The 25,847-nt window shown below is 58.6% G+C and overlaps 1 protein-coding gene across 1 annotated transcript; it reads left to right on the top strand.

The window, feature by feature from the left end:
* The first annotated feature begins 1,474 nt into the window (after window positions 1–1,474).
* Window positions 1,475–18,175, top strand: ANXA6 (annexin A6). Its single transcript, XM_010578949.1, has 26 exons — window positions 1,475–1,549; window positions 3,969–4,029; window positions 6,879–6,963; window positions 7,257–7,351; window positions 7,512–7,625; window positions 7,711–7,801; window positions 7,902–7,981; window positions 8,057–8,113; window positions 8,286–8,379; window positions 8,463–8,558; window positions 8,808–8,866; window positions 9,145–9,267; window positions 9,487–9,545; window positions 9,991–10,069; window positions 10,932–11,013; window positions 11,250–11,344; window positions 11,785–11,898; window positions 12,499–12,589; window positions 13,330–13,409; window positions 13,613–13,666; window positions 14,943–14,960; window positions 15,810–15,906; window positions 16,228–16,323; window positions 16,619–16,677; window positions 17,359–17,481; window positions 17,810–18,175. The coding sequence occupies exons 2-26, from the start codon at window positions 4,012–4,014 to the stop codon at window positions 17,867–17,869; spliced, it is 2,019 nt and encodes a 672-aa protein (XP_010577251.1). The 5' UTR covers window positions 1,475–1,549; window positions 3,969–4,011; the 3' UTR covers window positions 17,870–18,175.
* The last annotated feature ends 7,672 nt before the right edge of the window (window positions 18,176–25,847 follow it).

Here is a 25,847-nt window from a genome sequence, read left to right as displayed (position 1 = left end):
ACCACAAGGTTGCCCTGTCCTGGCTGTACAGGGCAGCCCTATGTCCCCAGTTCACCCTGTGAGCTGCTGGGCTAGCACCTCTGGAGCAGGGGGGCTCAGCACACCATGACACAGCTAGGGGTACCGGGAGGAGAGCAGGACTGTTGTCCTGCATTGCAGTGCAGGGTGAACAAAGCTGTGCTTGTCACCCACGCTGTCTCACATGAGCGAGGTCTCCGGACACTAACGCCAGCCCAAGGGAACATTGCCCTGAGAGAACAACAGGGCACGAAGGAGCGGCCGGTGCGAGCTGGCCACGAGGGTCTCCCCCTCTCAGGGTCCCTCCAGTCCCCTGGGGGGGCACAGCCCTGTGGCTGAATGCCAGACATTGGGCATGTCACACCCAGCCTGGGGTCCCTGCTGCCCAGGACCACCATCTCCCAGGACAGGCAGGGCTGAGCAGCTCAGCTGCCTTGTAAGCCCCAGAGAGATGCTCTAGCCAGTGGGTACCGCCAGGGCTTGGGTGCCTGAAAGGTTACATGCCAGCAGCCTTCAACATCTCAAGGAGGGGGTCTTGGTTTTATCTGCTCCTGCTGGTATCACCCAGAGCACAGACGCCACTGCCCCATGGCTCCTGGGGAGCTCCTTCAGCGCTTCTGCGCTGGCTGGGGCAAAGGGTGGTAAAGAAGGAGCGGGGTTAACCTGGGTGAGGCAGGGAAGGAAATGGCTGCGGGGCACTGCAGGCAGCGGTACAGCCTGCCAGGAGCATCTCCAGGAGACTCAGCCTGCATCTCCACCCGCAGCTGTGCTGCAAGGTCTTCTCATCCCTGCGTCTGCAGCATGGGAGGGAAGATTGGGGGGGGGGACAAGACAGCGAGCTGCCTCTCCCCAGCTCCCTCTGCCAGCTCAGCTCCTGCCCCACAGATGCTCCTTGCAGAGCCCTGGTCAGCATGTTCCCCCTTCAGCAGGTCCTGGGGGGCCAACCCCTCTCCCCCCCCCACCTTTGGCTTTTGCAGAGAGAGTCAGGGATGGAAGATTCCCAGCCATGACCAAGGAACGGGGTGGTTTGGTGCAGACGGAGGTGGCTGGCAGCAGGATGAACCCGGGAGGCAGAGGGGTACCCTGCAGCCTGGTGTTCACCAGGAAACAGGGGGGGACGGAAGGGGTGAAATTTCCGCAGCTGAAATGCAACCACCGTTACCGTCTTGCATTGCACGCGTCACCGCTGCTGGCACGGAGCCCCTGCGTGCACCGGTGGAGCTTTTCTGCTGCCTGACCCCCTTCCCCACACCCTGGCAAGGGGCAGAGCCCTTCCGTGAGCGGCATTGGGGTCGCCCCTGCACCGAGGGCACCCAAAACGGAGGGGTTGAGGTCTGACATGGCGGCGAGGGTGGGAGCGTGGCCCTGACCCCCACGGCAGGCGGGGACTGGAGGGCTCGTGAGCGGTGACGTCTCGCCAGAAGGAAACAGCTGCACACCAAGGACGAGCGGCACGGCCACAAGTACGCACCGAGCCCGCCGGCGGCCGGCCGTTCCCACCAGTCTGACCGGACAGGCCTCAGTGCTGCTCGTAAGTGTGCACTGGTGTGCGGGGGGGGATAGTGCTGGCGTGCAAGGGGACAGCACTGGCGTGCAAAGCCACCGCAGTGGCATGCGACTGCAAATTCCTGGCTGGGCGACCGGAGGCTTTCTCCGAGGGGTGGCTGCAAGGGGGATCTTTGTTTTTCTTTTTCTTTATATGAAAAATCCTTTCTTTTTAACAAAAGCCTGGGGGGCTGCACTGGGAGTGGGTGCTTTTTTGGGCAGGCGCTGGTGTTGCTGCGGGGCCCATGGGTGTGTCCCGGCCGCGATGCGCCTTTGTCCGTGCCCCGGTTCTGCGGCGGCCGGGGAAATGCCCATCCCTCCGTGAAGGGGTCTGAGCTGGGCTTGGCGGGGACGATCCCCCTGGTTTGGTACCCACCAAGTTTTGCACAGGCAAACACACCCCAGAGGCACGGAGCTCTAGAAGGGCAGGGGGACTTTTTGGCGCTGGGGTGGGGCAGGGGACTTTGGGGACATCCCTTCCTTTGCAAGGAGGATGGATGCTGCTTTTTTTCCACCCTGCAAAGCTCCCTTTCCGCCCCACGGGCAGGAAAACGGGTGGGGGGTGCTGGGTGTGTTGTAGCCACCCCCATGTGCGGCCATGCGGGGAGAGCCCCATCAGCCAGCGGGCTGCAAAAATAGCTGCTGGGCTCCTGGGGTGACACCCCTGAGCCCAAAGCCGTGGTGGGGCCGTGGAGAGGCTGGTGGGGTGCATGCCGCTGGGGGGGACAGAGGCTTTTTGGCAAGGGTGGGTCGTTCTGCAAAGGGGACGGGCTGTGCGCATCCTTTAGGATTTCTCATGGCGCTTTCTGTCCAGGGACCCCCGTAACCCAAACCTCTCCATCGTTTTGGGGGGGGCTGCCTCCAGGTTTTTGCCACTTGCCTCCCCAGATCGCCTGCTGGCAAGGCGAGAGCTGGGGCAGCCCCCCCCGAGCCTCTGCGGAGGTGTTGGTAGCGGTGGGGGACAGGGATGGGGCGCTGCAGGGGCAGGCTGGCGACTGGGTGTGGCTGGCGATTCTCCGCCACTGCTGAGATGAGTTGGGCAGTCTCAGCCCAGCTGCCGCACGCATGCAGCGAGGCAGGAGGGCTGCGCCACGCAGGGGTTTTCTCTGTTCCCTGGAGGGTACACAGCTTCACGTACAGGCTCCTGAGTGGCATTAAAAAGCTGCGTGGGCTGGGGATCCCCTGGTGCCCACCCAGCACCCAGACGCAGTGCAGCCCCGCTGCTCATGGGGCATATGGGGGCTCTCCCCCAGCCAGGGGCTGCGGGGAAGGGTGGACGAGGCTTGCAGCCTCCCCAGCTGAAAAAGGAAGGGAGGTGAAGGCAGCTCTGGTTTTCTGCAAAACTTCCTCCCCTCGGCAAGGATGCCCGCAGGTGCCAGAAGGCTTCCTGCACCCCAGCGGGGTGACCCAGCCGCACCGACGGCTGCGGGGCTGGGTCTCCCCTTCCATGGGTGCTCCTGTAGGGATACAGGGCCAAGCCAGGGAATTTCCTGTGATTTCCCCTGCTCGCTCCACAGCATGAAACTGAGCTTGGCTGGGGGCAGAAATCCCCCCAGGGTGGCCCTCTTCTGCCTTGAGCTTTCCTGCAACGTGTCTCAGAGGGAGGGCAAGTACTGGCAAGGAGGGGGCCGTGCTTCATGGTTGGAGCTCAGCTGACGCTCAGTGGTTCATTCATGGCCGGGCTCCATTTTCCAGCTGTTTCTCTCCTTCCGTCAGCTTTCTCAGAGCAAACGGCACTGTCTGGGGACTTTCTCTGGGGGGGGGTGGAGAGAGCCCAGGCCGCAGCGGGTTGCAGCTATAAATGGTGCTGGTGTTAGAAAACAACCTGCGAGTTACCCTGGAAACCCGCGCTGCGTGCGTGGGACTGATGGTGGCCTTGATGCGATGCACGGAAACTCAGATAAAAGCTGGGAGGATCTCGTGAGGGCTGCCCAGCGCCATGTGGCAATGGGACATCCCCAGCAGCTGCTGAAGCTGGGGTGGCCCCAGGGCTTGGGGGGCTGCCAGGGAAGCAGAGGGAGCATTGCGGGCTGCAGCAAGGAGGGTCAGCCCCACGGAGGATGCTCGGCCCATTTCCACGTATTCAGCGCTTTCTTCCCCTCGCAGTTTCTCTCTGTGCTGGCAGGAAGCTGTGTGGGGGCTCATCTCCGCTGCCCCCAACCTCTGGGGTCCTTAACTCGGTGCCAGATACCAAAGGACCTCAGCTCCGGTGACTGCAGGGTGGCCGGTGAAGCCCCTCTCCCTGAGCCTCCCCAGCAGCACCCAGCCATCGTCCTCCCACGGGTACCGCACCCGCAGCGATGGCTGGCGGCAGCACCCAAGGGAGGGAGCAAAGCATCCCTTACCTAATGCAACCGCGGAGAGGGGGTTTTGGCTCACATCGGCTTTTCTGTTCCCTTCCGCAGCTCCTCCTTGCCCTCGTGCTGGTGATTTCCAGCTTGGGAAACTATGGCACCCAAAGGAAAGGTAAGGGTGACGTCCACACAGTGGGGACGGATACCACAGTGGGATGGGGGAGAGAAGCACGGCTGCAGGAGGAAGAGGAGAAAGAGATGTTGCACTGGGGATTTGGGCTTTTGCTGGAAAGAAATCCTGCCTGTATCTAAGCCTGCTGCAAGGCATGCAGCCCTGCTTTGGCCTCTGCCCGCCCCAGTTTGGATTTTTCCCCTCTCTGAGCTGGGGCTGGTGCAATGTGGCAGCTGGGTGGGCAGGTGCTCCCTCGTAGACAGGCAAATGTCTTGGCGTGGGTGGAAAACTCTGCCTCGGTGGGCAGCTGTGACTGGCAGGGTACAGCCTGCCTGCAGTCTGCTAGGCAGGGGAGGAGTCCAGCTCCAGAGCCTCCCTTCTCCACTGCTCAGGGCCAGGCTTTGCTTTCCGTTCCCTTGAGAAATCAAGTAATCATTGCCTCAAGCCCAATTACCCTCAGCTTCCTGCCTAGCCAAGGAGGTAGTTGCCTCTGGGTGGGGAAACTGAGGCACAGTGTGGGTAAGCATCACCCCTGCAGTGGTCCAGGACCCCAAGCAGCCGTTCGGTGGGAGACAGCGAAGCCACGCCAGGAATTTTGCTTCCGCCCTCCCAGCCCCAGCCTGGCTTATTTTTAGCTGGGAGGTCCCAGGCAGGCTGGGATGACTCAGAGGCTGGAGGAGGGGAGGTGGGGGGCCCCCGGCAGCTGAAGCGGGGGATAGAAAAGGGGATGGGGGTGTGAGGAGGACGCAGAAGGCAGGATGCCGTTTCCCTCCCGAGTGATGTTTCTGCACCTCCCTGGGGCTTATTCCCACAAAAGTGCAAGGAGTGTGGGGCAAGGCACAGACAGCACTGAGCTTCTGCCTCGGTTTCCCTTACCCCTGCCACAGCGGCACTGCGGCAAGGCAGGCAGCTCGTGCTTCGATGGCTCAGCAGGCACGAACACAGCCCTGCTCCTCCTTCCCGTTTAACCGGGGTCAACATCTTGCCTTCCCATCACCAGCCATGCAACCCCAGCACCCTCCAGCCACCCTTGTCCCCTCCTGCTGCCTCCGGGCACCTCCTTTGCCTTGCAACTTCTCATTTACATCTCTGCAAGGCATATGTGTGGGCAGCAGCTTGCACGGAGCCAGGAGGGTCTGGGAGCTGCCGGGAAGTGGGGCTAAATCCAGCTCTCCCGATGAATCACCTGCAATACGATCTGTCCCCATGCCTGCCCATCTCCCTCGAAGGGCAGCGTCTCCTCTTGCCAGACCTGGTCCCTGCCACGTAGGACATCAGTGCCAGCAGCCCCTCCTGAGAGGGCTTGTGGGATGTGCCCAGCCCAGACTGGTTTCTCTCTGGAAAATGGGGGTACAGAGGCCGGGTTTTTTGGAAGGTGCTGGGTGAGATGCGCAGCGGAGCTGTTGTGCTGTGATGTTGGGATGTGACCCAGGGGAGTATTGGGTAGGGGTTCACTCCTGGAGGCACTCGCTGGGTCAGGGACACTGGTGCTGCTGCAGGGCTGGTGCTGCCTGCCTGATGCCCATCTTCTTTGGGGACACACTGGCTTTAGATGCCCATACTGGCAAGAGTCCTGGGCCTTTGTACAGCTCCTGGGGATCTTAAGCCCTGCCACAGATCCTGAGTGAGTGATCCCAGGGAGGTGTACATACCTGGTTGGCACATGGTACAAGCAGAGCCAAGGGAGGTTGCTCAGAGTTTCCAAGGGTGCTGACACAGCCGACAGCCCCGGCTCAGCCTGGCTCCCAGCCCTCCTGCTTCCCAGTGAGATCACTGAGAAAATGCTGCTGTTCAGCAATTCCCCCTCTGTGCCTCCAGCAGGGGTGCATCCCAGTTCCTTACATGGGGTTTCACATCTGCTTCCACCTGGGGTTTGTGCTAATCTTGTCCAGAGTCTTACCCCAAGGTGAATTCCCTTGGGCAAAGCTGACCTGGGGAGGGGAAACCTGGTCCCTGCTTTGTCCTGAGGTCTCTGTTTGGGGGTGTCACTCTTGGGCTTCCCGTTGTGCAACCTGGAGGTGCAAAGGAGCAGACAGAAGTGGATCATGCCAGCCCCCAGGATTTCTTAGGCTCCTGGGAAAGTCTTTCCCTGCATCCAGGATCTCTGCTCTGACCCCTTGGGCCAGCCTGAGCCCTATAGGAGTGCAGGCTGGGGCTGTACAAGCTGTTGGCAGCTCTAGCACTTCTCAGTGCTTTCTGCTTAGCAGCCCACCATGATTTTGTGCCTGTAAATGTGTCTCCTCGCTTGGAGGCTGTGCAGAGCTTGGGCATCCTCAGCATCCGGAGGGTTTCCCTGCTCACAACAGGTGGTAGGAAAATTACTTCCTTCATCGCTCCCAATCCACCCTCCCATAACTCCCTTTGGCCCAGCTGCATTGCAGGGGGATCACCCTGGTCCTTCAACGCCTTCCCCTGCGTTCAGGGTGTCCAGACCTCCCATGGGGTCTCCCCTTTTCCTGCTGAACCCCCTCAGATGGAACTGGAAACCCGAATGTGCTCAAGAAACCTCCCCTCCAACCACCAGCTCTTGCTCGCACAGCAGGGAGGGTTGTAGCCAGCTTAAACGCGGGGCACAAGCAGCAAACAGCAATGCCAGTGAGATACAAGAGGGATGGCTGTGTACTCCAGTGACCCAGCACACAAACAATTTGCACAGTGGGGAGAGCAAACAGGAAAGGAAACAACTAAGGAGAAGAACAAGTGATCATGTTTGAGGCTGAGCTTTGCCTTCGGGTAGCCCGAGCGGGAGTGGATCTCACCCCAGTCCTGCTCAGCTTCAACCTCTCCTTCCCCCTGTCCCAGCGGGGGCTGCTCCTTCCCCTTTTACCTTCTCGCCTCCTTTTCCCTAGGTCTACAGGGGGTCGGTGAAGGATTTCCCAGGCTTTGATGCCAGCCAGGATGCAGAGGCCTTGTACAATGCCATGAAGGGATTTGGTATGGACACTACTCTGGACTGTTACCCCGAGGCCACGCTGATGTCCCCTATTCCTTCGGTTGACCCTTGCATGGCTGGGCATCCTGCATTGCCTCTCCCCGGAGCTGCACGTCTGCTTTAGCAGGACTTCTCCTGGCTCCCCTTTCCTCCCTGGAGCCAGCTCAGCTCTGCTTCTCCTCCCAGCCCCGAGCTGGAAGCAGCTTTGGGCACGGCAGGATGGCTACGATAAGCCCAGCTGTGGGGGGTGAGAGCCAGCCATGGGGCTAAACGTGACTCCCGGCTCTCCCCGCAGGCAGCGACAAGGAGGCCATCCTCGACCTCATCACATCCAGAAGCAACAAGCAGCGAGTGGAGATCTGCCAAGCCTACAAGTCCCTCTATGGGAAGGTAACGGCAGAAAAACACTCCCTAGTCCGTGCCCCCACTGGAGATGCAGGTGGCCGTGGCTGCCACCAACCAGCCCATGCAGGGACCCACTGCTCCCCGGACCCACTCAGAGATGCTGTGGAGCAAAGGGTCCCCCAGCCCCTTTCTTCCCCTCCACCAGGACCTCATTGCAGACCTCAAGTATGAGCTGACAGGGAAGTTTGAGCGGCTGATCGTGAGCCTGATGCGGCCCCCAGCTTACAGTGATGCCAAGGAGATCAAAGATGCCATCGCGGTAAGGGGTGGGCAGCCCCCTCAGGGCCCCTCTGAGGACACCCCATCTGGCCCCACTGCTCATGGGGCTGCTTTTCTCCCTATAGGGCATTGGCACGGATGAGAAGTGCCTCATCGAGATCCTTGCCTCCCGCACCAACCAGGAGATCCACGACCTGGTGGCTGCCTACAAAGATGGTGAGAGCTGGGGAATGGCAGGGGCTGCCCTGTGCCCCCTTGGGGCAGAGGTGAGAGGGGATCCAGCTCTCCAGGCCCTGACCTATTCCTCTTCTACCAGCCTATGAGAGAGACCTGGAGGCTGACATCGTTGGAGACACAGCTGGCCACTTCAAGAAGATGCTTGTCGTTCTGCTTCAGGTATGTCCATCTGGCCAGCGTCTGTAGGTGATGGGTGCTGCACCCGGCAGGGCTGAGCCCGTCTCTGTCCCACAGGGCACCAGGGAGGAGGATGACGTGGTGAGTGAGGACCTGGTGGAGCAGGATGCCAAGGTGAGGCTTAGCAGGTTGCTGGGATGGGTGGCATCCAGGCAAGGACAGGACTGGTGGCACTGGGACCATCCAGACTTAAGCCTGCAAAAGGCAGGTGGATGCCGGTGCTTGGGCAGAGCCCAGCGTGAGCAGCACCCTGACTCAGGGTCTGTCACCTTCCCCATCCCACAAGGACCTGCTGGAAGCTGGCGAGCTGAAATGGGGCACAGATGAGGCCCAGTTCATCTACATCCTTGGCCGGCGAAGCAAGCAGCACCTCCGCCTGGGTGAGCATCTCCTGCGAGCCCAGGGTTGGGCTTGAAGGTACCTTAGCAGCTTCTCCAGGCATCATCTCGCTCTCATCCCGCAGTCTTTGATGAGTACCTGAAGATTTCTGGGAAGCCGATCGAGAGGAGCATCCGGGCAGAGCTCTCTGGTGACTTTGAGAAGCTGATGCTGGCCGTGGGTACGTCAGCCCCGGTGTGGGGAGCTCTGTGAAAACACACCGCTGGCCTTGCCAGGCTGGGAAGGCTCAGCACGAGAGCCAGCAGGGTCGGGGTTGTGGCTGTACCCAGTTTTAGGGAGCTCGGGGAGGCTCCTCCAGGGTGGGTGGGGATGCTGAACGTGTTGCCCAAGGGGCACAGGTGCTCAGAGGCTGGGGGCACTGGTGAAGCTGGGTGCCAGCATCTCTCACTGTGACTCAATTTCCCCGCAGTGAAGTGCGTCAGAAGCACAGCGGAGTATTTTGCTGAAAGGCTTTACAAGGCCATGAAGGTGAGTGGATTGTCCCTTCTCCAGGGTGTCCCCTGCAGTGTTGAGGGGTGCTGGCCAGAGGAGGAGTCCCCTTGCCACTGGGTGCTGCTGGAGGGCAGGGTGATGCAGGTCCGTGAAGACAGGACCTATGTCACCTGGGGTCTCTGCGTTTCCCTCCAAAGAAGTTATTTCTTCAGACCCGGGGCTGGGTAGAAATCTGATGGAGGGTCCCAAATGCGATGGGCTGAGCAGGATTCCTTGGCCATCCCAGGTGTGATGCAGGGGCTTCTCTGTTGCAGGGGCTGGGCACAAGAGACAACACGCTGATCCGCATCATGGTGTCCCGCAGCGAGATCGACATGCTGGACATCCGGGAGGTGTTCAGGACCAAGTATGAGAAATCTCTCTACAACATGATAAAGGTAAGTGCTGGGGGTCCCCGATCCCCCTCCGAGCAGCTGCTAGTGCTGCCTCCCTCATGATGCCAGCACCCATGGGAGGGCTGAGCCCCCTCCCCAGCCACCCTGTGCCGGGTGTCCATCTCTGAGGACAAGGCTCAGGGAGACCCCTCTCCGTGCACCCATCCCATGGCACTACCTTGACCCTCCCTGCCGCATGGTTCTCCATCTCCGTCTTTCCAGGAGGACACCTCCGGGGAGTACAAGAAGGCCCTGCTGAAGCTGTGCGGAGGGGACGATGAGTAAGACTGCCTGTCACCCTGTTTGTCCCTCTTCATCCCCTTGGTGCTGGGTACAAACCTCTGGGTCAGAGCCTGGTGGAGCACCTGGACCAGCAGTGACAGCAGTTTGGGATGGGGGGCCCTGTGGCCCCTCTGCATGGCCACCCACGATGCCATAGTCCCTTCTTGGCACATGGCAGCCCCGCAGGGCAGAGACAAATGCCTGGAGGGAGGATGCTCTGGTGGGGGCAGTTGGGATTTACCACCTGCTTCCCCCCCCATTCCCGCCCAGCCCTGCAGCAAGCACCCAGCTCCTGCCTGCCTGCCCCTATGCCCAGCACCCGGCGGGTACGAAATGCCCCTCACGGAGGGGCAGGATGGGGCACGGGGCAGGGAGGGGGTGGCTGCTGGTGGGGCGCGGGGTCCCCACGGCTCACTGTCCCCTGTCCTTGCCCTCCCGTTGCAGTGCTGCAGGTGAGTTCTTCCCCGAGGCGGCGCAGGTGGCCTATCGGATGTGGGAGCTTAGTGCGGTGGCCAAAGTAGAGGTCAGCACCCCCCAGTCCCCCCGTACCCCCTCTCTGCTCTCTGCCAGCTTGGGACCCCCGGCTGCTCCTCTCTGCCACAGGGCACAGCCAGCCCCGCACCTCCGCTCTGCCTCTCGCTCCGTGGCTTCTCTCGACGCCATTCTCCAGTTTGGGGTACAAGTTTGAAGGGATGTAACCCCGGCAGGGCTGGCTGCCCCCCGTGGGTTCCACTAACCCCCTCCTCTCTCTGAGGCCTCCCTCCCTTGGGGCGGCATGCCCTGCATGTCTGTGCGATGCATCACGTGCAGCCCTGGCTCCGGTGCCCGCCGGAGACCTCCTGCTCCCTGGGGCAGCCCGCCAGGGCTGGCTGGGGCACGGCCATGCCATGGGGAGCTGGCACCCTGCATGCAGCTGGAGGCACCCACAAAAGGGTGCTTTGGGATGTGCAGAAAAGACACCCTGAGCCCTACATGCACGGGGAGGATGGAGATGTGCTGGGAGCTGTAAGGAAGAAGGAGGGTAGGATTACAGGGCAGGAGTGGGCACCCTTTCAGCGACTCCTGACTCTCAGCTGATGTGGCCAGCCCCAGCCGAGGTGTCCCAGCGCTAGGGGAGGTGGGTACAACACTGAGCAGAACACCAAGCCTCCAGGGACTGTCTGTTGCCGTCTTCTCCCTGCTCTCTGCTGACCTGGCTATGGTTTGCCCCTCGATGGACGGGGTGACAGTGGCAGGGACATCCTCACTGAGCCCCAGGTGCTTGCACTAACACATGACCTGCTTTGGCCTCAGCTTGCCGGGTGGCACCTTCCCTCCCTTTCTCCATCCCTCCCTCCATCCCACCCAGCTCGGGGATGAACCCAAACCCCTCTGTGCATCCACAGCTGCGAGGAACCGTGCAGCCCACGGAAAGCTTCAATGATGACGGGGACGCGCAGGTGCTGAGGAAGGCGATGAAGGGCCTGGGTAAGTGGGGGCCACGTGCCCAGCCCCCTCCTGCTGCTCCTCAGCAGCTCCTGGGGCAGAAAACCCAATCTGGAACACAGGGCTGTGTGAAAGCCCTGAGGATGGGGAAAAGAGCCAGTTTTGGAGTCGTGGGAGCTTCCTCTTCCCCATCTCCCGTTTATAGGGGGGACAGCGATGTACCCACAGTTAGGGGTGGCACAGTGTGGCTCTCCCCAGCATTGCTGCTATCGTTGCAGGCACGGATGAAGGGGCCATCATCGAGGTGTTGACGCAGAGGAGCAACACCCAGAGGCAGCAGATCCTAAAGGCTTACAAGGCTCACTATGGCAGGGTACTGCCAGCCCCCCCCTTCCACCCTGCTCCTTCCTTCTGCCTGCATCTTGTCCCCTCCCATGCAGAGATCTGCCCCTCGCTGAAAGAAATCCTGCCCAGGGAGCGGTGGGCAGCCAAGGCATATTGATTTGCCCCGGCATGACTCCCCCGAGGAAGACCAAGTAGTCAAAGCAGCCTCCCGCTCTGGGTGCACCACCAGCCCAAGGGGAGGGTGTCCCTTCCCCTTCGCTTGCCCCATCCTCGGTCCCGCACGGAGGACTCCGGAGCCAGGATCTCCCCAGAGCCACCCCCCAAAAATGTGACCTTAAATCACCCCAAGGATCTTCCCAGATGTTTCCCACTTCCACACTTTCCTGCCCTGTTTTCTCCCTGCTGTTGCCTCAGCTGGTCTGTCCCTGCAGAAAAAGCCAGGGACTGAACCCTCAAACGCTTTTGCAGGACCTGATGGCAGACCTGAAATCCGAGCTGTCAGGCAGCTTGGCCAAGCTGATCCTCGGGCTCATGCTGACACCAGCACAGTACGATGCCAAGCAGCTAAGGAAGGCCGTGGAGGTAACTGCCACACTGGTGGTATCGGCTTTAGCACGTGAGGACGAGGCGTTTTTTGCTGTGGTTGTACCCACGCCGCCGGTGGCCAGGGGCTGTGAGCGCACCCCAGCTTCACATGCCTCCAGGCTCTCATCTCCTATACGGAAGGAAAGCAGAGCAGAAAGCACCAGGACAAAGACCTGGTTTGCACTCAAGACCTACCAGGAGCCCAGTTTGGCCTCTTTGTAGCCCAGCATGCTCTAGCCAGCCCATACACAAAGCTTCTCAGGGAGGCCTCCTGCTTCTTTACAGAGCATCCCCACTTTGCAGCGGGAGCAGTGACCTGCCAGGCGCAGGCAGCCACAGGAGAGCCAGAGTTAGGGACAAACCAGTGGTGTGCACCACTATCCACCAGTCATACCAGTTGGGACCCACTAGCAGCACACTTGGACATTTCCGTGTCTTACCAGCCCTTGGGGCCATTTGCTGGACATGGACTTTTGGCATGTGGCAGTCCTGGGGTTAGAGCAGCCCCCCCACTTGCTTGGCACTGGTGGGGCAATGCTGCCGTGTCCCCATCCAGTGCTGGCACCCGCAGCACTCTGCCATGCCGCTTTCTTCCAGGGGGCTGGCACAGATGAGAGTGTCCTCATCGAAATCATGGCCACGCGGAACAACCAGGAGATCGCGGCTATCAACGAGGCATATCAGGAAGGTACGGCACAGGAGGGACATGGGGAGCACCCAGGTCCTGGGCATGGACCATGTTTAACGCTATACAAGGCCCTATCCAGAACCTGGGGTACAATTTTTGTCCCTGGGTTGGGTCCATGGCTTGGTGCTGTGAAGGTCTATTAGTTCCTCAAGGCAAGAGCAGCTCTTCCCCAGGTCCCAACACCTTATTAAAGAGAAGTGGAAACCTAGGCTGAGGCTGGCAGGAGTCCTCAAAGCCATCCTGTGACTTCTGACACTCCCAGACCCTGCACTTCTCTTTCCCTTCCAACCGTGCCCCCTTCTGCCTAGGGAAAAAGCTCCAGGTTAATTCCCCAGCGTATTGTCCCCTGGAGAGCCCATGGTTTTAAACAGATGTCTCTGTGGCTGGTCACCCCCAGCAGAGCGCTGGTCCTGGCCTCTCTCCATGTCACGGTGACATGCCCCAGCTCTGCCACCAATGTCTCCTCCCCCGAGTACTCTTTCGCAATGATCCCTTTCCCTCAGGAGCACCTGGAGCAAAAGGCTGTGCTGGTGCCAAGGGCATTAGAGCTGCTGGGGTGATCCCCTCCTCCCTCGGCCTGAAAATAGCAGATGGAGGCATCTGCTTCAGCCATGCAAAGGCTGGAGCATGGCCACCACCATCCGCAGATCCCATGGGGATCACGGGCACAATAGGCACTGGTGGGTGGGAAGCAGAGCTGCAGGCAGGGTGCAGGGCTCAGCCATCCCCCTTCTCCATAGCCTACCACAAGCGGCTGGAAGACGACCTCAGCTCCGACACATCAGGGCATTTCAAGAGGATTCTCGTCTCCCTGGCTCTGGTAAGGGTGGCTTTTTCGCTGGGGATTGTTCCCTCCCTGCTGTGGGCAGCGGTGGGGGTCTGTGAGGACGGTGGCTATGGAGAAGACAGAGCATTGTCGCCTGCCTGGGCGGTGCTGCTGGACCTTGTCTGCCACCCCCTCGCCTGGGGCTTTCTGGGGATATGTCCTCTCCCTAGCTCCATGATTTTTGTATTGAACCACAGGGCAACCGTGACGAAGGACCAGAGAACCTCACACAGGCGCATGAAGATGCCAAGGTAAGAACTGTACTGGCAGTGCTGTTACAGGCTCTATATAAAAAAAAATGAGAATATTGCATCCCCTGGTCTGGAAATGGCATCTTCAGGGAAGCAAACGCTGCTGGGGCAGGGTCTCTGTAAGCTGCAGGGGGAGATGCCAAGTGAAGTGACACCCTTGGAGGTAAAGCTCCCTGGCCTGATTTCTGATCCCCTGGGGTCTGCTGCTCCAAGCACAGGGAAGCTGCAAACCACGAGAGCAGCCCTGTGGCCCAGGACCAGGGAGATCCCAACCGGGGACTGCACCATTTCTTGTGCAGAGCTGCCACTTCGGGGTCCAGAACACACACTCCTGCTTGAAATCTGGCAATTGAGCTTCAGGGGCCGCTTTGGGCTGGTCTGCAGGAGCCACCTACCTCTGTGTTGTGCATGGGGCAGCCCTGATGCCTAAGCTGCTTTTCACTCTGCCAGCGTGCCAGGATGCCAGCCCCAGTCCCCAAACCATTGCCTCATCTTCACTGGGCTGTGGTGAGCCAGGACTGGAGGCAGGGAAGGCTGAGCAGCCAGCAACGATGCGGGAGGGTGCTGGGGTCCCATCGCCTGGCTCAGCTCCTGGTTCCAGACCTGTGACCTTTCAGGTTGTGCACCTTGGCCTCCTGCTCCTTCGGGCCAAGTCTTTTCTGAAAGGGGCTGGGAAACTTGGTGCAGGGCCAAACCTGAGCTCTCGCTTGGCTGTCCTGCCCCAGCACCACTTGCTCCAACGCATGCCGGCAGCACGCAGATGCAGCAGGGCTGCTGCCGGCAGAGGGAGCGGATGCTGCGCTGCCTTTGCACCCTGCCGCATGCACCTCGACCTGCTGCAGAGAAAGAGAGAACCAGGGATGACGAATGCAGGGACAAGCCAGCCGGGTAGCAGCTGGCCTGGAGCTGTGCTGTATTTTGTCAGCAAAGCTGCCCTTCCTCTCCTCCCGCTGCTTGTGCCTGGCAGAGCACTGGTGTGAGCCAGCCTGGGGCCGGGCAAGGATGCTCCCTGAGGAGCAACAAGCCGGTACCCAAGCCCCAAGGGTGGGGGGCTCGTTTGCTTGGCCAAAGAGCCACCCAACCCACTCCAGGTAGTGGTGTAGAGGCCAAACTGGAGGAGAACACAGGTCCTAAGATGAGGCCCACTCACGGGGAAGCAGGGGAGCTGGGGACAAGTAATTTTATTAGACTTCCCTTGCTTCATCAGGGAAGGATAAAGGTTGAGCAGCACCTTCTGACCCTGTTGTCTTCCTGTCTCTCTCTTTCTCTCTACCAGGTTGTTGCTGAGACCCTGGTGAGTGCCTGCCCTTTCTCTCCTCAGCCTTCTGCATATTTGAGGGCGCGCTGCGGTCTTTGGGTGCAGGGCCGAGACTGGGAATAGCAGCCCCACGCGCTGGGCTCCTCTGACCACGTGGGCCATGCTCGCTTGCTTACTGCTCCAGGGTCCTTGCATCAGGATGGGTGGCAAGGGGGCAGATGGGACCTGCACAAGGGCACTTCTCTGCAGCACTGGGCAGGAGACAGAGAAAGCCACCTTCCTGTCCTTGGGAGGGCTGGGGACCAATCCTGCCCACTGCCTGCATGCAGGACCCATGTTCCTGGCAGCGTGGGACTCAGACCTGGCTTTCCTGGCTTACCAAAAGCGGGAATTGGGGAAGTGGCAACTTTCTACTGCAATAGCCTAATGGGTGCAATGAGTACAGCCTCCCCGCTGAGCCCCACAGCAGGGGTGGCAGCTGTTTCACTCATGGGCAGCACTGCTGTGGGCCAGGGTGGAGGGTGGCTCCTGTGTCTGGCAGCTCTGAATTCCCTGTTCAATATTGGTCATCCCCAAAACATCCTCCCAAAAGGACAAAAATAGTCTTAACCATGAACATTGCAAAGCTTTTTTCATAAAAACTGGAAAACATCTTTTGTTAGAGGTAATATGTGAGTGTGCAGCTGTGCACCTTCACATCCATGCACAGAAAATGCCTTTTTCTGGAGGAAAAAAAAAAAAAGGCTATTTTCCTGCTTGTAAGAGGCCACCCTCCTTGCAAGAGGGTGTTCAGGACTGGCTGTCCCAGGAAGAGCTGTCTGACATCTTTGTCCCTTTCTATGCCCATCTCCCTGCCTCCCTCTTCACTCTCGGTTGCTCCCCCAGAAACTCGCTGACGTCTCCAGCAACGACTCCAGTGACTCCCTGGAGACCCGCTTCCTCAGCATCCTCTGCACCCGCAGCTACCCCCACCTCCGCAGAGGTAGGACCATGTTTCTCCATCACTGCTGGACCCTCAGCTGCAACACAAGTGCTTTGATTTGGGCTGGGTGGGACACCTGGGCAGCAGGAGATTGGGGTCTCCCCAGGGTTGAGGTTGAGCCCTGTCTCTCCAGCAGTGGTGGGGATGAGGCAGTGGGAGGAGATGGCATGGCCCTGCATTTGGGGTGGCTAGCTGAGGTCGCCCAAGCCTGCTCTGGTCCCATCTGGTCCAGAAGTTCCATGGTTGAGGCTCAGGTCTCCTGGGTGCCCAGGGCTGGGATGGAGCAGCTCGGCGGTGACCCTTTCCTCTCCCCATCCCCAGTGTTTCAGGAGTTCATCAAAATGACCAACCACGACGTGGAGCATGCCATCAGGAAGCGGATGTCAGGAGACGTGAGAGATGCCTTCGTGGCCATCGGTCAGTGTCTGGCGGGTGCTCCCTTGGGGCAGGGCTCCCCAGAGGGCAGGCAGCCCCTTTGCCTGCCTCTGCCAAGGCAATGTGATGGCAGATTCCTGCTCCCTTTGGGCCATGAAGACTCCAAGTGTGGTGTGAGGTCGGGGTGTTTATAGGCCGTCCTATGGGGCTGAGCTCGCACCCTTGTACCAAGGAGGGTTTGCAGCTGACCCAATGGGTGGCACAGCTCCTTGCTGAGATGTGTCCCCTGGGTGCCACCAGCCAGGAGCCCACTTTCTCTCCCCTCTGTGTGTTGCAGTGCGGAGTGTGAAGAACAAGCCGGCCTTCTTCGCTGACAAGCTCTACAAGTCCATGAAGGTGCAGACTGGCTCTCCTGGGGCTGAGCTGTGGGAGGGGGCTATGCTGGGCAGACACCCTTTGGGATTTTCTCATTTAACCCCATGGCAGCGATGGGGTTTGTCCTCCGGCTGTCCCTGAGGGAGCAGGGCAAGGCTGAACTCAAACCAATACTGCATCAGCTTTCTGGGGTTAGGATGAGATGTGCCAGGCTTATGTCTTGCCCAGCATATGTCCAAGAAGAGATCATAGAATAGTTTGGGTTGGAAGGGACCTTTAAAGGTCATCTAGTCCAACACCCCCTGCAATGAGCAGGGACATCTTCAACTTGATCAGGTTGCTCAGAGTCCCGTCCAACCTGACCTTGAATGTTTCCAGGGATGGGGCATCCACCACCTCTCTAGGCAACCTGTTCCAGTGTTTCACCACCCTCGTTGTAAAAAAATTTCTTCCTTATATCTAGTCTGAATCTATCCTCTTTTAGTTTAAAACTAAGTAAGGTTTCCCCAGAGCCTTCTCTTCTCCAGGCTGAACAACCGCAACTCTCTCAGCCTTTCCTCACAGGAGAGGTGTTCCATCCCTCTGATCATTTCTGTGGCCCTCCCCTGGGCCTGATCCCCAACTTGGACTGTGCTGGAGATGCTGGGAGGGTCCCTGAGCCCCAGTCCCTCCAGGGTTATCTGTTCAAGCTCCCCTTTGCAGGGTGCCGGCACGGATGAGAGGACCCTCACCCGGATCATGGTTTCCCGGAGCGAGATTGACCTGTTCAACATCCGGGGCGAGTTCATGGACCTGTTCGACAAATCGCTGCACCGCATGATTGAGGTGAGGGGACATGAGTATCCCTCCCTGGCTCATCACCTTCTCTGGCCGAGCCCTGACCCTGAGCCCTGCAGGCATCCAAGCCATGAGCGGTGCCATGAGCAGCACAGGGGCTGAGCATCACCTGGGGCAGGGAACCTGCCCCAACCAGCCCCAGTGTTGGCAGGTCTGGCTGTAAAGAGGATGCACTGACATCTTCCACTGCTGCACAGATGCCTGCGGGGTGGCCAGGGCATGGAGCTACACCTTCGCCATGCCCAGCTCCTTGAACTGGGCTTCCCAAGGGCAGGCACCAGCAGGCGGTTCTCTGACATGGGTCTACCTCTTGCAGAAGGACACCTCTGGCAACTACCGCAAGGCTCTGCTGGCCCTGTGCGGGGGGGAGGACTAGGTGGCCATGGGAGCCCCTTCTTCGTGTCTGAGCCAGCACGCACGCACCCAACGCCTTGATGTCACTGCAGCTTCGGGGGCTTCAGGGGACGCTCGGTTCCCTGCAGAGGACGACTCACTTTGCGCTGGAAAGCGGCACCACATTGCAAGCGGGGGAGTCTTGGGGAGGGGAGCAGAGGGGTCTGGGTAGGGAGATTGTCCGTCTTAGTGCAAAATAATTCATACCCAAACAAGCCACTAACCCAGGAATTTACCCAGATGGAAAAGACAATTTTAAATCTCATAAATAAAACCTAACTGTTGCTGACCCTGGGATGAGAGTCAATTTAATGGGACAGGTTTGGGTGGGACCGAGCCTGTGCTGAGGAGTCTCAGTATCTCCTTGCTCCTGCAGGCAAATGCGGGCAGGAGCCCTGCCCCAGCCCCAGAGAGGGCCCTGGAGACCCCAAAGCCCCTCTGAGCAACACTGCAGGGTCCCCTGCTGCTGAGCAAGGGGCTGGAAATGCATGTGGGGCTGGCAGCAGTGCAAGGATTTCACAGAGAGCTTCGCTTCATGCCTCTGAAAAACCCCCAGCAGGGTTCGTGCCATTATGTGGATGATGCTTTTATAAACCAGAGATACAAATCGGACTCGATAGCATCCATCTGTCCTTGCACGCAGCTTCCTGTGCTTTCAAGCTGCTGAAGAAGCAGTCGAAAGGCACATGCCATAGAGGCTACACCCCCAAACAATTTATGTTTGCACTTCCGCCAGCGCCCAGGAGAAAAGAACTGGAATTTCCAAAAGTGGGAAATTCCAGCACTTTCAATTGTTTCCAAGTCAGAACAAAAAGTTTTGAATACCCAAGTCTTCCTCAGAACAGCTGGGTGAGGAAAGCTTCACCTTCAACATATCAAAGCAGTGTGAGGAATAATAACACAATATTATTATAACACTTCAAAACCAGCTGAGGTCAAGAAGCAGCAACATGTAGAGACAAACCAGGGCAGCTGAAACAACTCAGCTGGGTGTTATTCCACCGAAAATTCCCTTGATGCCTTCCTGCAAAACATCCCCTTGTAACAAAATCACCTTTCTTGGGGGGAAAGCAGCCTGGCTTAAGCTTTTTCACCCTCTCCCATAGAGATTTGGGCTCCTCTGTCTTGCCCCTGTGTGTAAGTAGGAATGGGCATCCCTGCCCAAGCAGCATCTGGGAGTGCTGAACCCACTCTGTGCCTGCAGCAGCCTATGGGTCACCTGCTTGACCAGGAACCTGCTGCAAAGACTTTGAGCAGATGCAGAAGATGTTTTGAAGGGAGGATATAACCCCGATCTTCACCTGCCTGTCTCTTCCTGCAGTTCAGCACTGCAGCTCTGATTTGCAGCAGAGGTATGAGGCTGCTGGAGAGCTGGGCATGGCACGGCCATGTCCCTGCAGCTGGGAACGGTCGTCTGAGGGATGCGGCTGCAATGTCCAAGGAAGTTTTGGGGCTCAGGAGACAGCCCGGCACCCCTGGGAGAGCCAGATTTGGGGCAGTGGAGCTCTGTTCCTCCAGAGCAGGGGGGGAAATCTGCTCAGCATTAGCACAGGGCCACAACACATGAGGAATCATCCTGCGTCCTTGTTGGTGCCAAAACAGATGCTCTTGGGTATGTATAGTGGGGTGTATTCCCTGGGCATGGCATAAACACTCCAGTGAATTTTCTGGCTGTACCATGATTGCTATAAGCCTGTGACTGCTGACTCCATCACCCACAGCCCAGCTGCCTTGGAGTGGCACAGGACTGCAAGTGAGACCAGGCAGCCCATCGGGGCCGGTCCCCAGCCCGGCTTGGGGTGATGCTGCTGCCAGGAAGCCCAGCTGACCCCAGCACACTGGTCCCAAGGCCAGGAATTTCCAGCTGCTCCTACAATGAGGACAAGATACCAGAGTCACACAATGTTTGGGGACAGGGAGGGAGAGCGAGATGGGATTTCCTCCTCTGAGCAACTGCCTCTCCTGGAAAGTCCTGCTGTCGAAAAGCTTTTGTCTTGCCCCAGCGCTGTAGTAATCCATCTCCAGCAGCAGTTGTTACAGCTGGAGCAGAAAACAGCCAGCGCCATTTTGATCACTGCAAACACTTAAGCACACTCAATATCCTGTTTAAGCACAGGAATTTCAGCATCCTGCCCCCATGCTGCTGGGGTTGGCAGCACCTGGGGCTGCTCACGGTGGGCTGCCCTACACGGGAAAACCATGAACTGGACTGAGCTCAACAGAGCTGCCGACCCCGAGGGCAATGCCAGGAGGGTGACGGCATCTTGAGAAGCACAAATATGGCCTCTGGCACTCACCCTGCACCTGGGCCATTTTCTCCCCATTTCTCAGCTTGATGCTTTCTTGCAGAGGTTGATGAATTTGCAGCCAGCTCCTGTTTGGAGATCTGCTCCCATTTGGTGTCATGCATCACAGTAAATGCATCTCCCACTGCCAACCGAATTAAACTCCTGCTGCCTTCCTGTGCTGGAGAGCCTGAGGACTCCGCACCAGGCCCAGAGAAATGAGACGCTCTGGTTAAAAGCAGCCAGGAGAAAGGAGGAGGCACTGGGCAGGGGTGTTGCTTTAGAAGGACTCCAAGTGAACCAAGAGGAGCCTGGGGACTGGCAGCACCAAGACAGGCTGTGGGCCCTGGGACACAGAGAAGCACAGAAGAGTGGAAGAAACCCAGTAAGAAGCACAGAGAAGTGGCAGCCAGAAGGTTACACACGATCTGTCACCTTGCCAAAGGATTTGGGACAGCATGAGTGTAACCTCCGGTGAAACAAGGAACACTGACTCTAGGAGGGGGAAAGAATAAGTTTGGCCTAAGCCAAGTCTGTGGAAGGAAGAACACTTGGGTTTTTTTAATGCCCAAATCACTCACTAGCAATTTGTGTTAACTGACAATAAATTAAATAAAAATTCCCTGAGCGAGAACTGTTTTGCCCATGAAACCCTCTATACATGGGCAGGTCATGGACCCTTCAGACAAAGCAACTTCATCCCTCTAGGACCCCGGTCTCTAGAGAAAATGCACTTCATAGCACGGCTCTCCAGGAACACTGCCACTCCATCCACTGGCTCCAACCAGCCCTATCCGAGGACAATCAGTAGCAGATCTCATGCCTTGCCTCTGTGATCAACAAGGCGGCAAGCAGTTCAAGGAAGGCAAGGAAAGGAAAGGGAAGGACAAAACAATGGGCACAAAAAAAGGGAAGAATTAGAAAGGCTGTGAGCAGGGCAAGGGCTGGAGGCAGGTCCATGCTGGCCACCCATGCTTCAGCCTTCAGGGCTGCCGCAGAGAAGCTGCTGCTGGCGTCTGGGATTTACACACCAGCACCCAGCACATGGCTGTTCTGCACCCTGACCAGCAATGCCGGGGGCAAGGACTCACTTCCAGGCAAAGCCAATGCCAGATGTCACAGGTTGCAACATCCAAAAAACCCCGCAAGCCCACATTTGGAGTGCAGAGGGTCGGACCTCTCCCTCTGAGTCAGCTCTGGGGGCCACTGTAGATCCTCTTTACTACCAGACCCTAGAAGGAGCCACATCTGGTGCAGAGACACATGGGACATTGGTCTTGGTCCTGGGCCCAATGCTGCAACATCAGCAAGCCACTTCCATCCCACTCACCATCCTCCCCTTCCCCCAGAGGGGAGAAACCCAACATTGAGTCTTGGGAGCTGGCAGAGGTTTCTTCTTCAGCTCTTCCTCTTCCCAAGCCAAAGGAGGAAGAAGCAGCCTTCCCCCTTACATCCATGTGCTGGATGTCTCACTGGGCAGCCTGTTCCCCACGGTGAGCTGAGGCTGGGAAAATGGCTGAGCTCGCTGGGGCTGCTCTCCCCACACCATCATCCCTGGAGCCAGCTCTCCAGGACATGATGACTGTTGAGGAGCTCTTTTCTCAGGCATTGCAACTGGATGAGACGCGGCCTGGCAAGAGAGGAAGAGGGGAAAATCCCCTCTGTGCCTATTGTTGATCTTGCAAATTTGGACTCTGAATAATTCAAAGCTTAATGCACGCAAGGAAATCCTCTGAGCGCTCCCGGACCCAGTTCCCACAGCTCTTGGCATATCCGCCATGTGTGCAGCTGCACCAGGTCCCACCATAACCCATCCCATGCTGACTGTGGAGGAGGGAGGGGGAGGATGGTGAGGCTGTGGATGAAGGCAGAAGGTGGTGATCTCCTCCTGCGAAGCAGGTGACACTGAGCTTTGCCTCACATCCCAAAGGCAAAGGGAGAAGGGAGCTCTTGTTCAGCAAGAGGGTAAACCCAGCAAAGTGGAAGCAGCCTGGCATCCCTGGAAAGCCACGGTGCCACTCCGACCCCCGGTGAAGGCAGGGTGCTGCAGGAGGTCTGGGGGAGCAAGATTGCTCCCCAGTGCCTCCCTTCTCCATCCTTCTGCTGACCCCTCGCCTGCCCCGATCTCTTCCACACTCCATCCTTCCCAGCAGCCCACTCTCCCAGGCTCCCTCCCCTGCCTCTCCCTTGCCCTCCATCCCAGAGCCCTCCCATCCTGCCAGGTTAATTTGAGTTCCTGATTTGCATAGGCAGCAGATCGCAATGTTCTGGAAATCCCCTCCTGCGGCTGGAGCTTCCTCCCCGCTCTCACAGCGTCACTGTCGGCCTTCTGCTTCCCTTCACTGCTGGAGCGCCAGGACGCATCTGATCGGCACGGGACAAGCAGCAGCCCCCAGCGAAACCCGCCGCTGATGCCATGAGGCACGCTCAGCAGCAGCACCCCACAACCCCCTGCACAGCTAAGCCCACGAGTGGCCCCGGTGTGCTGGGCCAAACTGGCTGCACCCGCCGCTTGCTCTGCAGCTGCCCCTCTGCTCCTGCCTTGCTCTGGGGCCATCTCCCCGGCACGGCCGCCCGTGACAGCCAGGTCCTGGCTGGCCCCATCGCCCCATTAAGGTTCAAATGTGCTCCGTTCACCCAGCAGCACCGCAGGCGGGTGGATTTATTGGGCGCCTTGGGCTGCTGGGCCACCTCCGCTCCAGATTCACACCACCGGACATGCATAAAGCCCACCCTGCTCACCCCTGAGTGGGGTCAACCTGAAGGCAGCTAGACCTGATCCGAAACAAGCAGGAGCAGAGGGCGGGAGAGCTCTGCCGCCCCCACCCATGGCCTGTGCTCCTTCTCACCCCATTTCCCGCAGCGTGGCCGCAAACACGGAAGCAATCAGGGTGCCTTCACGTGAACGAGCCTCCGCTGAAGGTGCTGAACCCAACCGTCTGTGCCAAAAAAAACCCTAGTATGTAAAAGTGTCAGCTATGAACACATCTTCACTGCCACGCAGGCGTGCTCATGAATCACAGCTGCCGTCAGGTGAGTTTTCTCCCCTGGGAGCACGGTGGGACAGAAGGAATGAGGAAGGACCAACAGGACCAAGAGCTTTTGGTTTTCACAGTGAAATTCACCCCGGTGTTTGGGCCAGCCCGAGCTGGCAACCTCAGCAGAAACACAAAGAGCAGCTGGCTAGAGAGGTGGAGAGGCACTGAGTGAGAGCCCGACCACCTCCACAGGTACCTAGGCTGCAGGCAGGCCCCAGACCCCATGGCTCCTCACCCCTCCGGCCAAGCACCCATGCTCCTACCACCCAAACCAGCTGGACTAAAGCAGGGCACTTTTCAGGCCTCACAGTTCACACCTGGTGAGTATAGACCAAACGCCCTGCCAGGTACAACTTTGTGCCTGCTGGCAAGGAGCTGGGGAACTGGAATCAGCCTCTGTAAAACAGAAACACTTAAATCCTTGGTGTTTATTCCAGCACCAGCTGGCTCCAGGCTTGGTTCTGACCATCAGCCGTCTTGGTGGATGGTTTCCAGGGACTACCTGCAACCCTGGCACACCGTCACCTGTCCAGCTCCACCAGCAGAGACAGCTCTTTCCCAGGAAGACGCATCCTGTTCTGACTTGAGAGATGGATGAGGATGGGATGGAAACACACATGGGACAATGACGATGCCTCTTGCAAGATGCAGCAGGTTCCCTGGGGAGAAGCACAACATGTTTGCAAACCCAGTGAAGCTGCTCAGAAACCAGGCGAGAAGAATGATGTAACCAGGCTCTCCAGTTGTCCAAAAGTGAATCACAGCCTCCATGACAGCCCCCCCCCCCACCTTTTGCTGACTAATACCTGACACAGCTCAGCAGCCCCTGGAAGGAATGGCACAGGAGAGCCCTTTAAGCAGTGCCTGGCTCCTTATCAAAACAACGTAGAGGCTGTCTGGGGCCTCCATCATGGGGAATTCCCCTTCTCCATGCCTAAAAGTAAGCTCAGCTGGGCTGGCCTTCCTGCATTTGGGGATTGCAGCCGGAGAGCGCCTGACCCAAAGGGCTCTCACCCACCCTGAGCCCCTCCGCAACCCTGCTGGGTGAGTAGAGCAATGCTTTTCTCGGTGCGAGCGTGCCCAAGATGGAGCAAGGAGAAGGCAGACAGCTTTTCGGCTGTGAGCGTGCAGTACTGTGAAGCAGGGCCATGCCACCCCCCTCCTCTCCTCACAGAAACAGAGCAGGGTTTGGCTATTTTTTGCAGGCTGAGACATTATCTTATAAACAAGATGCTTTCTGGTTCTGTGGGGCTGCATTTAGCTTTGAAGCCAGGTTTTCCAAGCGTTTACAGAACAGCACTGGGCTTCTGGGGTAAAACAAGCCCTTTGGGGAACAAAAGGGAGGACATTGCTTGTGTGTGGGATCCTGCTTTCTTGTCCCCCGTTGAGACCTCAGACACAAGCATAGCCAAAGAGCACGTCGGGGTCCCAGCACCCACTGAGCTGTCTCGTAACCCAGCCAGGCTGCCGGGGCAGCGTCCTGGTTGAAGGGCAGTCAGGTAAAGGAGTTAGAGTTCTTTTAATTTTTACAACCCAAAACATCAAATCACCAAGAAGTGGTGAAACTGTCTGAACAGAGCCAAGTGGGACGCAAGGACTGGGACAGCTGGAAACAGCACAATTGTCAGTGAAGGACACCTCTGCGAGCCCAGCAGCAGTCACCTAAGGAGGAAGTATCAGGAGTACAGGCAGAGAGCAAGCAGCATGTCTGCTTACAGCAGGCTTGCTTTGCTTTTGGTTTGTTGTTTTATGTATTTATATATATAAAAAACACCTTCCCTGTGGCAAAACCAACACAAGAAACAAAATCAGGTAGCTGTGGAGCAAGTCCCAAAGAGACAGATGAAACCAGAAGGCATTCCCTGTGGTTCTTGCTCCTCTGGCTGATTTCCGTTGTTCACTAACGCACAATAATCAAAGCAGCGGCACAGAGGAAAAGGATCCCCGATAATAAACACCCCAGCTAGGGGGTGTAATTTCCTTGTATAACGTTAACTTGACACAGACTCGGTGGGGAATTCTCCCTGCCTCAGCTGCTGAGGAGGAAAGACCTGGTAAGCCTCAGCAGGCCTGCGGGAGCACGCAAGCCTCCTTCCCGGGGCACCCGGGGCTGAGGGGAAAGCCTAGGACTGCCACAGCCCACCTGCCCGAGCGGCCGAGGACCTGGGGCCTCCTCAGCACAGCCTCCCCTCGGCTACTCCTCCACACCCCAACCGGGCCGTACCCCACAAGCGGCACCGGGGCTGCCAAGGGATTCCTCCCCCCGGCAACAAGGCGCCGCGGCTGTGCCCTGCCCTCCCCTCAGCCCCGCCATTTTGTCTGTCTCTCGATAAGCCGGGGGAACCGCTGCTCGGCCCGGGCCTGCCGCTCTCCAACGAGCGGAAACCCCCCTTAAGGCAGAGACGGGCCTGCTCCTTCCGCCCCTCAGGGCCCCACTATGCCGCGGGGGGCGTCCACAGGACCCCGGGCAGCCCCACGGAACCCACAGGGGACAGCAAACAACCCCTCCACCATGACGAGCCACCTTCCCCCTCCACCTGCCCCGCCCTCCTTCTTTATACCCTCCGCCCCGCGCCGATTGGCTGCGGCGCCTGTCCGTCAGGCTGGGAATTTCCCGGGGGCGGAACCAGTGCCCCCC

This window comes from Haliaeetus leucocephalus, unplaced genomic scaffold (genome assembly GCF_000737465.1).
Source record: "Haliaeetus leucocephalus isolate CR32 unplaced genomic scaffold, Haliaeetus_leucocephalus-4.0 Scaffold656, whole genome shotgun sequence".
Classification (NCBI taxonomy): domain Eukaryota; kingdom Metazoa; phylum Chordata; class Aves; order Accipitriformes; family Accipitridae; genus Haliaeetus; species Haliaeetus leucocephalus.
Note: the sequence above shows the minus strand (reverse complement) of the source record. Positions and strands in the feature narration are given on the sequence as shown.

Coding starts and splice junctions, on each gene's coding strand:
- ANXA6 (XM_010578949.1), top strand. Junction 7,352..7,511: donor ACAAGTCCCTCTATGGGAAG/GTAACGGCAGAA, acceptor CCCCTCCACCAG/GACCTCATTGCAGACCTCAA. Junction 13,410..13,612: donor TTCTCGTCTCCCTGGCTCTG/GTAAGGGTGGCT, acceptor ATTGAACCACAG/GGCAACCGTGACGAAGGACC.